General features: G+C 41.1%; 1 protein-coding gene across 1 annotated transcript in view; it reads left to right on the top strand.

Moving 5' to 3' along the window:
* The first annotated feature begins 1089 nt into the window (after positions 1-1089).
* The window catches only part of LOC109288546 (zinc metalloproteinase-disintegrin-like NaMP), a 52087-nt gene continuing 39357 nt past the window's right edge, over positions 1090-13819 (top strand). The window contains exons 1-4 of the mRNA XM_019504119.1: positions 1090-1319; positions 8829-8941; positions 9890-9966; positions 13171-13249. Coding sequence (XP_019359664.1) covers positions 1271-1319; positions 8829-8941; positions 9890-9966; positions 13171-13249 — 318 coding nt within the window. The 5' untranslated portion in view covers positions 1090-1270. The remainder of the gene's footprint in view (positions 1320-8828; positions 8942-9889; positions 9967-13170; positions 13250-13819) is intronic.

The raw sequence follows: 13819 nt of genomic DNA, 5'->3' as shown, positions 1-13819 counted from the left end.
TTGTTTCAGCCAAGATGTAAAAAAACTGAGAAACAGGAGGGTTAGTACTAAAAATTTCAAATGTGGATTTCTAAAGTTAGGCATCTAAATAAATATTTACATTTATAATTAAGGTCTGGTCCACAATGGGAAGTTTTACTGCTATCACTATTTCTGTCAGGGTGTGGCTCTCTTCTGGAGATTTTTATACTGATAAAAACAGATTGCACATGCAGTTACACTATATAAAGCTGGCTTCTATAGAAACAGTCATTCCTTCTTCCACATGAGAAAAGCTGTATTCCTATAAACTTTATTGTATAAAGCATTTATATACATTGGTAGGTACACTGGCTCTAGTGGTACTGTGCCACTTTAATTATGGTGTTAATACAACTCAAATTCCTAATGTAGATGAGGACTAAATTAGACTTTTTTTCTTCTTTTCTTTTTTTTCAAGGTTGTTAACTTCCTGGTTTTGTAATGATACTTAATCATGCAATATTTCAAATCCTCTTTCTTTAGGAATCCAGTTCATTAACTTACCAAACATTACTAATATACAAGTTGGGTGCCAGGGATATATGGCCAGCACTCATAAAATGGAAATGATTCAGACTCAGGATTACGTTCACCTTATGGGCCTGGCTCATAAGTCTGGCCTTCTGTATAAATCAGATGGTGATCAGTAGAAACGGGAATTCACATTGATTAAATGGTGATAAGTCAGGTCCTAAACCTTTCAACCATTGTTTAAAAGATCAGGAGAGATAATTTGCACTGTTAGTTCCCCACGGAAATTTAAAGTGCCCAGCATGCCACAGAATCAACCCTCTTATCCTATCCTCGTGTGTGTGTGTGTGTGTGTGTGTAGATTACAGTACCCGCACACATATTTATTTCAAGTTCAAATGATAGAAAAAGAATCACATGCCATCCCTTAAATTGGTAGTGGCCCTGTGTATTTTCTACCAGCCAAGATAATAAAAACAGCCCAAGGACAACTCCAATTCCTTATGCTTATGGGCAGAAATCATTTGAAGGAGCAATCTATATATCACAGCTCAAGTGACACTAACCAACAGGAACTTCCGCCTTCTGTGTCACTGTTGTAGCTTGAAAGTTGTGCAACACACCTTTAGTAAACACTTCCTCATGTAGAAACAAGAATAAAGCAGAAGCATTCGTTCTCTCTCCTTCATTGCACAACTGAAGAGGGGTTAAAGCTGAGATCAGCTAGAGGCCAGCCTCTCTCAAGGGACAGGAACACTCTCCAATAGGATCTATTGATATGACTACGCTACTTATTTTCATGCTTCTGTTACTTTTTCAGCAACAAGGTAAGCTTTTCCCTCCTTTACTGCAAGGTAGAGTGTAAAATAAGTTTCTATACCTTTTTATTTATTAACATGTGGTGATACTTAAGAATCATAATAGCATTTGTTATATTCATGCTCTATGGAACCATTTGAATAAAAGAGCGGTTCAAAGTTAAAAACTATTATAATTCTTGAGGAACCCCAAGAAAGAAAGAAAGAAAATAATAAACTGAAAGATTAAGAGATTGGATTAAAGCTTGGACTAAGTTAGTTTTAGTAGTCAACAAGGAAACAGTTTTCCCTTGACAGAGTAAGTAAGAATGTCTCTAATTCAGATTGCTTATAACATGGAGAACGCTTTAACTGGTAAAAAATAAATAACTTTATTAGAATTCAATTAACAATTGTCTTGCCCTTGAAACTAAATTAAGATGGTAACTGTTGTAACGTTTGTATGGCATTTTCAATATTCAGACTAATACTGAAGGTAGGAATCCTTATTTAACTATGTTCTGGGCAATGGACCATTACTTTTTTAATACATATATTTTTTTCTTGTAATCTTGAAGACAGTTCTGAGGAAAAGCTTCTTTAGAACCTGGAACACAAATACACATTACTTGTGTACATAGTTTGTCTGTGTAATTCAAGGTCAGTTGGACATGTTTTTACGTTCACTGCACACTCGTATTGTATCTAGATATACATTCATTTGTGTGCAAGACTTCGAAGGTTCTCACCCTTAACACATAATGCTTTTTATTTCTTTATAAAATTGAGCTTTCTTTCCCAAATGCAGCTGAACACTAACTTGTAGTGTTAACTCCTGATTAAAGATGATAGGGAAATTGCAAAATTAGTTTTACTTTATCACCATTTTTGTGCCTGTTGCAACAGGCGCAGAATGTGTTTGGTGCTCAGAAAAGCTATGGAGTTAAAATAAGGCCTGAAGCAAAACAAAGATGATATGGTACATTCACTCTAAAGACCTACCTGTAGGAAAGCTAGTCAAAACAGAACGTAACTGCTTACTTCATACACCTGAAACTTTACTGCTGTGAATCATTATACCATAGGCAAAGGTCAAAATTAGCACAGGCTACCTGTGAAGCCCAGCCTAAACTCCAGCTGCCTGGGCTATAATTTGACCTGCTAAAACCACAGTAAAATATCACCCTGAATACTAGGAAAAGTTTGGGAAAGTTGGGCTTAGTTTTAAGACTTAACCACTTTTCCTAACCTAGGCAAAGCCAACTCTGGGCTGTTTCATCAACTCTCACTTAGAGAAGTGCTTCATCATCACACAAACAGTCTTATTATGCACCAAATAGGCCACTGATTTCACTGGAACCATTTGCACAAGAAGATATTTCTAAAACTGACTAAAGTGTGCTCATGAAGGAGCACAGCCTTAGGGCGGAAAAAAAGACCATGGACTAATGCATGAATCCATTAATCGAAACTAAACTAGACATATTGCTCATTAAACATACTGCACTGTCAGCGACGTGGTATGAGCAGCCCCAGAACTAATTAGCTCCCCTCGATTTTCAAGGCTTCTAATGATAGCTTTGGAACTGACTATTAAAAGCCCTGAAAATGAGGAAAACTAGTTGTTTTTGGCAACGCTAAAATCACAGCACTGACAGTGCTTTGTACTCGATGAGCATTGCTTTTACTGTTAGAGTTGTGGTTGTAAACAGTTACAAAACCAACCAGCGCAACTCCTTTTCAAAAACTTGTAATTGCATTCCCTTCCCAGCTGCTTCCACTTCTCTGCTTCCCTTTCTCTGTCGGTGTTTCGTGGAGTACAGGTAAGTTACAAGACAGAAAGATACAGTGACATTTAGTAAGCAGTTAACCAGAGGACAATTAAATACTATCTAAGGCCTGAAAAATCTTATGTGCTAAAGCACTTAATGCATTTAACTAGCATGGTGACAACTGATGTTACCATGTAAGCCACAGGCGACAAATTGGGTCTGGCACTGCATCACACAATTAAGCAAATTATGCATTTATCCAGTACGCATCAAGGCAGAGTACACTGTAATTGTAAAGCTAGAACCATAGAAAGCTGCATACCCCAGGGGATGAGTTCTTTAAAAAATCTGAGAATATGCTTGCCATCTAGAGGATTAATGGGGGCTTTAAGTGGTGCATAGACTTAAAGCTGTTTCACCAACCAGAAATAAATTTCATTCGTAGAGCCTTTTTTTTTTTTTTTTTTAGGGCAGCTGCATCCCTGCTGCTCCCATTAACTTCACCTCAAGTTATATATGTGGGGCATGTCTGCAAAATAGGTCGTAAGTTAGTTTCTGGCATGAATCATTAATGTTCTTTGTATGCAAAATTAGAAACATTCTTCAACGCAGTTTTTTCTCAGTAAGGTCCTCACACCCGCATAGATACACAACACGCCCACTTACATGAAGTCAGACAGAAAAGAACAAATTGAATCATTGGTCTGTCTCCCTCACCGCTTTCAGCATGCGTATGTGTGTTCCTTGACTACAATATATTTCCTAATATCTTATCTGGACTATTTCAAACACTTCCAGGAATCAAAAGCCACCATTTCTTTTGAGGATGCCATTTAAAGTTGAAAGACCTCACTCTTAGGTCGCATACCAAAAATAAATATTTCCGAGATTCCTGGTGCTTAAATTCACACCATTATTTATAGTTATAGTGACCAAACCTAATGGATTCTTGAGATGCTTGTATGCTCTAGAGCAGTGGTCTCCAAAGTGGGGTGCGTGCACCCCAGGGGGTGCGCAAGATGATCCATTGGGGCGTGGGAAGCAAATATTAGAACTTCTATTTATATTTATATCAATATAGATATATTGGGGGTGCGTACTCAAAAAATTTTTACTGATGGGGTGTGCAAATATAAATATACATATATTGGGGGTGCATGCTCAAAAATTTTTTACTGATGGGGTGCGCGATCAAAAACGTTTGGAGACCACTGCTCTAGACAGGAATATGCATATCTTGGATACCCTTTCTCATTGGCTCTGGTGTACCCCTCAGTTTAGCCATAACGGCTGTGAATAGAAATTAAACATAAACTGGTAAAAGTGACCCGAAACAGGTTTAAACCATAACAGAACAGAAGTTCAGTGCACATAAACCAGATTCACAATGGCCAAACCCAGTTTAAGATAAACCAGGATGGATATAGTAGCAGATTTAACTGATTTAGGTTCAACTGGTCTATGGCTACCTAGTGTGTCTTGCCAGAGCCTGGCACCAGTGGCAGCTGGCAAGATGCGCTGGGCACCCCTGGGGGCTTGTGTCAGGTGGTGGGGACTGAAGTGCTCCAAAGAGGCCTCACCTCTTTGGTGCTAGCCCCCCAGGCCACAAAGCGCATCCTGCTGGACCCAGCATCAGCCCCAGGAGCTTGTGTCAGGTGGCGAGACCCAATCCTTCTTTCTATGGAGCTGGCTTGGTGGGGGGAGAATGGGACGGGACAAGAGAAACCTCCCCCAGGGCCTGCCCTCCCTCCCCCCGGGGACTGAGACCAAGGTGGGGGGCTTTGTCCCCCCTCACCCTCCTTCACATTAGTGACTCGCACTGGCTTGGCTGCACGGTTGAATCACACTCCTGCAGCTGGGCAGACCAGTGCTCGGTAGTATCCCTGGAGCGGGGCTCCCTCCCACGTGGGCAGATGACAGTCTCGGGGACCGGCCCCGGGAGTGGGGAGACTGCTTTCCCCCTTTCCCCTGTGCATCAGTGACTCTTGGGGCGCAGCCACAGGGGGGAGAAATTACCTTCATTCCCTCCCCCCACCCCACAACTGGGCAGGCCAGGGCTGGGGGGATCCCAGGCCAGCCTGGGAAGAGCTGTGGGGCTCTCCCCATAGCCAGACACTTGGCTCAGCAGGGCCAGCACTGGGAGGGGGGTCTTCCCCTGCCACAGGGAACAACAGAGGGTTGGGGGCACGTGCTATTTAGCAATGGTTTCTGCTTGGCTATGTTGGGCTGGCCAACAGCTGGCAGGCTGGGAGGCATGCTCTAGTACCCCCGGCCTTCTGGCCTGGTCAGTGCAGGCTTCCGCCTGCCTTTCCCGAGTGAAAATTTGATGTTAGTTCAGTTCCTGATTGGTTCAATCTACGCAGCTTAGAGAAAACTGTGACGAATGAATTGATTCTGCCTCAGGCTTTTTGACAGTCTGTACTTAGCCAATCTCTCCAAAAGAGGGGAATGGTGGTAGCCCAGTGAACCACTCAGATGCGTTTTGGTATATCAAACCCTGTTGAAAGGGAGGCTAGGACAGATTGAAATGACACAGACATAACTGATTCACAGCAGCCAGGTAGGATGGGAAGGTACCTGATAGGTTCATGTGCCTTTGCACATGTACATCAATGTGCAAGCAATACCTAGTAAAAGCAACAAACCACTTACTAGAAATACAAGACCAGAGCAATGGCATATTGCTACTAACGTACATCGACTGTAATGATCAAGGTCTCTAAGAGTTTGATAAGAGCCCAGGCAACCTAGTTCTTCTGTAATGAAATATCTTAGAAGACCGCCATACAACTGTGTTATTGCTGCTATGTTGTATTTAATGATACCCAGCAGTGTACCTGATGGCTAGCTGCTATCAAATCCAGAGAGGTCTCTGTTGGAACAACAAACAAAATTACACCCTAATTCAAGAAAGCATCCCCATTCAGGGCAATACTTAAATATGTCCTTAAATCCTATTTAGTGCAGTTAGCATCTGCTTCATATATAAGTAATAGAAAAGTTATGTTAAATGCCTCACTCAGAGCACAGTGCGGACAGTTTTGTATCTTTTGTCTAAAATAGGTAAGGGACTCCTTTTACCTGAGCTGTTGACCAGTTCTGAGACTACTGAATCGGGCAGCCGCACCTAGCCTTCGGGTTGGAAAGCAAGGGCCTGATTTGGGAACCTCGTGAACCAACAGACCTCCTTAGTTTATGACTTTGTGAAACAATAAAAGTTTTAAATTGAACATCCAGGTCTGAGCCTGTGCTTAATTCAGTCCTTATTTAATTTGGCACGAACTCACACAGTTTGGGTTTGAGTTTTATACTGAGAGCAAACACATCAGGTAGCAAGAGCATATTGAAGCCAGTGCTAGCTGTCTTGTAGTACCCAAAAGGAAATTTGTCCTTTTGTACTCCTACTCAGAAAAGACTGCTACTTAGTCGGTCAGTCTGAAAAAAAAAATCTGATTTAAATAACCACTTGGACACACTGGACCAGATGCTCTGGCCCTTACCCTCTGGTCTGCACTGATGTAATATCTAAGCTAAGTGCCACAAGAGTCAAGCTCATACCTAATCCAAACTAAAGGCTTAGCTATCACCTGAATGTAGACTGGATCTGGGAATGAGGAACTGGAAACCATTCCAACATCCACAGGCAAAATACCTATTTTAAGTTGCAGGCAGTCCAGGATCTGAAATACAATCTGTTGTCCTGCTCAGGTAAACCTCAGTGTAACACCCAATAGGTAGATTTGAGAACCTGAGACACGGTTGCCCTTCTGTCTGGGAAGGAAACATGCACCATCAATATGGCTACGGACAGATAAATAGTGACAGTCCCACAGGACCAAGAGAAGCGTGCAGGAAGCCTGCACATCTCGCAATGGTAAACTGATTACCTCTACCCACCTATGCATCACTGGAGATAACACATACACCACAGGTTTCATGCTTCCCCTTCATCCTTACTCATACCTACATAGCTGTCAGCAGGCACAGCCTGACACACTGGCCTCAAAGAATAATCTACCTTGGAGATAAATTTAGTTGTTAAGCAATGTTTCCACTGCATGTCAAGGCACAATCTGATCCTAACATGAACTGCAGCTTTCTCACTCAATAATGGTATAGTAGGTAACTAAAATGTCCTGCAAAATGTGCACATGCAGACAAACTGACTAACAATGAGGTACACTGATTACTTAATAAATTATCTTGTATTCTGTCAGGATTCTGTGTATGAGTATTTCCAGGGAAATGTCCTGTCAGTCCTCCACTGCCCAAGCTTCATTGCCACAGGTCATTTTAACATCTAACTTACAACATGCTTAGATTTCTACAGGGTCTGTTCTTGAAATCGGAGAAAAGCCTCAAGAGGAACAAATTAATTTTGTAAACATCCAAATGCATAAGTTATTCTGAATCAAGCACTTGTATTATAACAAATAATATCCCCTGCATGCAAACCCCAGGGCATAGTCCATGGAACGGTTCCTTTTGCTCCATCTTCCTTTGAAATCTTTTTTAGTTTTCAAGAAAAGACGAAGAGTTAGCTGATTTCTGTTTTTTTCACTGGAACATATTCCTTTGCAAAACAGGAACAATAACAATATCTGTTTCCTGTGCATGTTGCAAGTGTTAATGTTTCCAAAGGCATCCTCAGATGAACGATGCATGGGAATACCTGCCACTACTGTCAATGAACACAGGCCTGCATTTTCAAGAGTTACAGGTATTTTGAATGCCTTCACTTTTCAGGGCCCAACATGAGAGACTGACTCACAAGACACTTTATGCCTCTTACCACATGAGAACTGTAAAGTGCTCAAAACTTACTGAAAATCAGGTCCCTTTAAAATATCTCAAGCTGACACTCGAAACCCAAGGCAACCCAAATAACTAGTCGCTTTTCAAAAAGTAGGCTACCATCCAGAGGTGTGTGCTTTTCAGCAACAAGTGGAGCCCAGGTGCTTGTGCTATGAACTGTACGCAGTAGCCAAACCAGATATTCAGTATGGTGGCTACATGCCCCTCCCACCTGGAGGGGCTGACTTTTCTCCTGATGTATCCTCCCGTTTCTTCCCCCATCAAACTTTATTTTGTCCATTCTATGCAGGCAATTAGACTATATCGTCATAATGGTCCTATTTGGCCTTAAAGTTGTCCATGTATGTAACTAGATTCATCACAAAGCAGTTTGGACAAAGTGTTCTCATAACAAACACAACACATTTCATTACGTTCTGTGAAACCTCAGTATAAGGAGCAAGCAGGGAATTGGAGAAGGATACAACAAAAGGACAGAAATGGAGGGCTGTAAAAGCAGACCTTTCAATTACCACATGCATGTAATCACACCCAGTAAAATATAATCGGTGAAAACATACCTATAGGAAGAGGATTAACTGGAAATACTTCTGTGAAAAGACTAGCTGTGTACATTTCTAAAGAAGGAATCTGAGAGTGCTGCAGGCTAGAAGCAAATGCTGTGAGTTTACTTACCTATCATATGTGAGAGAAGACAGGAAGAATTCTTTAGGTGGCTTGCACATGTTTCTGCAACGAGGTCCAGAGATTAACTTTACAAAGCCACATAACCTTATCCATGCCATATGCAAATTTCTAATGAGGAAGTAAAAGCTGGATCTTGAATATCTGCTTCAATGTGCTAAAACAGGATATCAGAAAGAATGATGTGACAGTCCAGTAAAACATAATAGTGGTTAGAAACTCGGGAATTTAAAAAGTCAACATTTGTTTTGATAATGTTTTCCCCTAGGGAGTGCTAAAAGGAAATTACCTGGGATAAAGGAGTATGAAGTGGTATATCCAAAAAAATTACATGTACTGCATAAAAGAGATGTAGCGGGAAACCAAAATCCCAATGGAAAGGTAATAAGAGAGTTTTTTGTTTATACTGGGAGAATGGGAAAGTTTGTCTTGGGTAGAGTTGCCTTGACTTCCAGATTGAGTTCAGATCCAGACGTCATATTGTAACAGTTGGAGATGGAAGAGCATGACTAGGATATTGATTCCAGTCCCTTGCAAGGGATAACCATTAAGTACATAATAATAATACTCATTAAGTAAAAAGAAGTAGCAAAATGTAAACCTTTGCTTCGTGCAAATTTATGCACAGTGAAACCAATACATTAGTTGGCATTACTAGTAGTTTTTACATAAAATCAGAGCTTAGTAGGCAGTGAAAAACACCAGAATGGAAATATATCATTTTGTCAGGATGTTGAACTCTAGGTCTAAAGTATAAAGCCTTAATGCCATCCCACAGACTACCCTTGGATGGAAGCAGCACAATGAATTGGGCAGCACTAAGAGTTCTGCTCACCGCTCTGCCACTAAGCGGCTCTCTGATATAGAGGAGCTTCTCTGGGTGTCTCTGCAGCTGTGAGATGTGGCAATGAAACCGGCTGTGTTTCATAAAGGACTCTGAAGCTACATGCCTGAAAGCACCTAACTATGTGCCTAATGTTATGCACTTTCTAATACTGGTATTATCTGGGCTCCGTTATGTGAAAACACGTGAACAGAATAGCAGACAGCTCTGCCCCAAAGAGTTTACAAATAGACAAGCAAAGAGTAGGGTGAAGAGACAGAATATGCCAGGAGGTTCAAAATGCTTTAAAGGAATCAGATGCTTTGATGAAACAAGATGGGGGTAAGTTAAGTATGTAACATCACTATTTTCCTGAATCAGGTCTTCACAGGTTGTTTATTCTAGAACTGTCAGAGGGTTTATTATTGCCTGGGATTTTTTTGGCCCCTCAAAACAGTGAGGTTCCACTAATTATAATCCATATTCTAATCCTTAAATGTTTGTAGGTAAAATATGACAATACAATGCAATATGAAATTAAAGCCAATGGAAAGAAAATCATACTTCATCTACAAAAAAATAAGTAAGTTTGATTTCTTTTTATTACAAAAATATAACTCCCTATAACCAAGATCATTGGAGAGAGGTATTAGAAGGTATGCAGGGTACAGTTTTCAAATTAAAATGGTATTCATGCTCCTGAGAGACTGGTGAAAATTTAACACTCAGATACCAGATCCCGAACACTGGAATGGAAAGGAAATGAACATAATAGAACAGAATCAAACTGAAACAGGGCTTGGGTTGCATGATGAAACTCCCAAACCGGCCGGCAGCTGATATCTCTTTCAGGATAATGACAAGCATATGACATCCCACATCATGTTGTAATACCTGATACGTTCTTTTGGAATTGAATACTGTGAACTTGTATGGAAACATGACTTGAGAGCTACTGGAGTAGAAATTACTTAGGCTGGCTGTACCTCAATTTCCCTTCTACAAACTGGAGAGAATAATACTAACCCACCTCCAGAGATTATTGTGGCACTTAATTCATAATAATCTTGGGGAACCTCAGAAAGAAGGTGTGAGACAGAGAGAAAGAGAGGGGGAGAGGTCTTAAATTAGGCTGATTATTCAGTTTTACTATTGTTCATTTAGACAATCATACTTGCCTCTATTGTTTCCCATTTACTCTCACTTATTTTTGAGAATTCACCACTTGTTTACTATATATAGTTTAGATTATGAACTCCTTGTGTCACAGCTTGTCATTGTGTTATATACCGTCTTTGTGGCGCAGAGCATTATAATACATAAAAGGCACGTCTACATGAGATGTTTACAGTTGAGCTGCCTAATTAGCTCTGCAGTAAAGTCTCAACATCTACACATGTAGCCCTATTAGGCCGCAGGAAACCAATTAACTTTGTCACAGGTTAATACTTTGTCACAGGTAAATCCAAGTACTATCCTGCTGTGGTGTTCGTTAATGCTCAGCAATGCATATGTAGATGCTGACGGGGCTGGCTGGGGCACAAAGGTGCTTCAGTTTGGGGCTGCCTGCCAGCTAGCCCTGCACTGGAGCACCCTTATGCCCCAGCCAGCTCCTCCGCAGCACACGGAGCCAGGTCGGAGCAGCCCTGGGCTGGCAGGCTGACCCCCCACGCCCCCAGACTCTCTGCCAGCTGGAGCTGCTCTGCTCCAGTTCACCATGCTGTGGTCCCAGGCTCATGTGAAGACACAATGCCCAAGAGCAATAAACTCTGGCACAATATGCACTGGGGTTTATTGGTCTGTGCTAATAGCATCTGTAGATGCACACAAAGATTCGTATTCTGATCAGAAAATCCTGATTTCTTTGTGAAGTTGCTAAGTATCCACCTAATAGGAAAGAAGTCATCCTGCTGGTTCACAAAATATTAGGCTTTTAACTCTTAACTACTAAACCTAAACCCAAACAGATCCATCTGTAGTAGGGCCAGTAGTAGTTACAATGTTCTCTGCAAGGATTTTATAGTGTGTGTGTGTGTGTGTGCGTGTGTGTGTGTGTGTGTGTGTGTGTGTAATTTATGTCGCAACAGTAGGTTGCAATACAGAATGAAACGAGTGCACAAGAGAGAGCACGATAGCATACAGAGTAAACATACAATACTATGCAAATATTTTGTCTGCTGGGTGTGACAATATTTAATATTGTGTTGATTGTGGTCATTTTTAACTGGCATGGTTTTAAAAACTTTAAATACAATCAAAGAGGCAAGACATTTGGGCTATATATAAAAATGCGTAAAATAATAAATGTCACCCCCATTTTTTATCTAATTAAAATATTTTGAGGGAAGTGAATAAGAATGGGGATATATTCTGTACTTGGCTCCAGTCTTTAGAAAATAGTGACCCTGTAAAGTTGCTCATAGAACTGTGGAACATTAGTTCTACCAGAAATAAATGAGACCTCAATTTAGTACAAACTTCAAAGGGCCTACTCACTTGCTTAATGGTGGGTAATACATAAGTGCTTTCCTGGACCTGGGCCAGACAGCTCAGACTCTTGCAGGACTGAAACCTTCATGAGCGAAGTACAAGGCACCAGGTCAGAACACAAATTAAATGCAAAGGACTCAATGTGTGCAGAATTAAAGAATTTATTTAATTAACATTGTGGCCTCCCTTGAGGTTAAGAAACATACTCTCTCACCCATTCATTCATATATATTAAAAACTATAGATCTATATAAACTTCAAGTAACTATAGATCTATATAAACTTCAAGTAAACTTCAGTGAGAGAAACTAAGCTGAAAAACTTCAGTCCTAAAGGTTAACATTTGATAAAATTATAAACAGAGGTTTAGGATAACAAGGGTTGGGCAATTATAATAACTGGTAGAACTTCCATGTCAAACATGGTGTCTGTGTGTGCAAGCATGTGCAGACTTTGTCCTATACTATGGTTATTTCTATTGGTGCAAAATGTGCATAAAACTGACAGATGTGAACAGTCACATTTCATACCCACTCTGGTGTAAGTGTCTATAAAAGAGTGCAGGATAACTGGGTGCATCTACATGTGCAATTAAGGCGAAGCAATCACCTCTGGCACATCACCTGCTTCCAGGTGTGGTGTCTATTCATGTGCCTGGGACAACATCAATATGACCTGGGGCAGAGCAACCCTGGCCTGGCCAGAGGCCTGGAGGGGCTAGCCCTGGGCACTAGGCAGTGGAGGGGCTGGCTGGGGCACAAGGGAGCTAAAGTGTGGAGCTATGCAGCAGGCAGCCCCCCTGCCCTTTAGCACCCTTGCGTCCCAGCCAGCGCCTGTCAGTGTCCACAGGTAGGTTTCAATGTATGTAAGTACTCTACTATAAGACAGTACCATCCCAAACAGTATTATCTTACAGCACAGTTAATTAATTTACTGCACACTAGTACTGGCACACATAGACAATGATGCTTTACTACAGAGCTAATTAGTCTACTCCACAGTAAAGTGCATGTCATGACGTACCCACTAAGGACAAAAGCTGCACATGGTTACAAACTGTACATTCATATGCTATCCAGAAAATATAACAACAGAATCAACTGGCTTCAGTTGTTCTGTTTTAGAAATTTCCCTTGGTTTGGATTCAGTATATGAACAGGCCAAACTGTCTGTCCAGCAGGTTTGATGCTAAAAATAACCCTATGCAGGCTTGAGACTCATTATGTAATTGCCTCTTCCCCTGATTGCTCCAGTTTAATTATTATCATGAATAAAAGATGCACTGTATTCTCTGCAGGGGTCTATTCGCCAAGAACTACACTGAAACATATTACTCACATGATGGTCAAGAAGTGACAACAAGTCCTCAGATCAAGGTAAAATACAAAGAGTTTCCCCCAAGTCTGTAATCACGTGGACTTCCATGTGGGGTCTGCAAATCCGTGAACAAACAGCACAAGACTATGAAAATACTCAGGTCCTAAGCAGGCAAAAAGCAGCATAGCTCCACTTGCTTCAGTGAACCAAGAAATGTTTGTTCCTTAACCACAATGGAACCATGGTGATTTACACTAGCTGGGAATCTGGAACAAAGTTTAACTTATAAAAAAGAAACCCACCTTGTGCCTCCAGAGCTGATGTGCACATACGCTGACTAGCTGCAATGTCAGCATATATCAGAGTGAAACGGGTTGAGACTAAACATTTTTACACCATGTGACTTTTGTGCTTTCGTTGTGAACCTATGGCATTCATTTTTACAGCTTAATCCAGGTGAGATCACGGACTCAGATAAACGTGCATTCACTCACTCGATCACTCACTCTGCCACCCATGCACAGAGCAGATGCATTACAGCTTACACCAGGTGGTTTCTCTGGACCGTGACAAATCAGTTAGTTATAAGCACAAAGTCACTGTATGAGTTCCTTTTTAATTAAATGCCT

Source organism: Gavialis gangeticus, unplaced genomic scaffold, assembly GCF_001723915.1.
Source record: "Gavialis gangeticus isolate Ggan-Ray unplaced genomic scaffold, GavGan_comp1, whole genome shotgun sequence".
NCBI classification, from domain to species: Eukaryota; Metazoa; Chordata; order Crocodylia; family Gavialidae; genus Gavialis; species Gavialis gangeticus.
The sequence above is the reverse complement of the archived record's forward strand: the minus strand, read 5'-3'. Positions and strand labels throughout refer to the sequence as shown.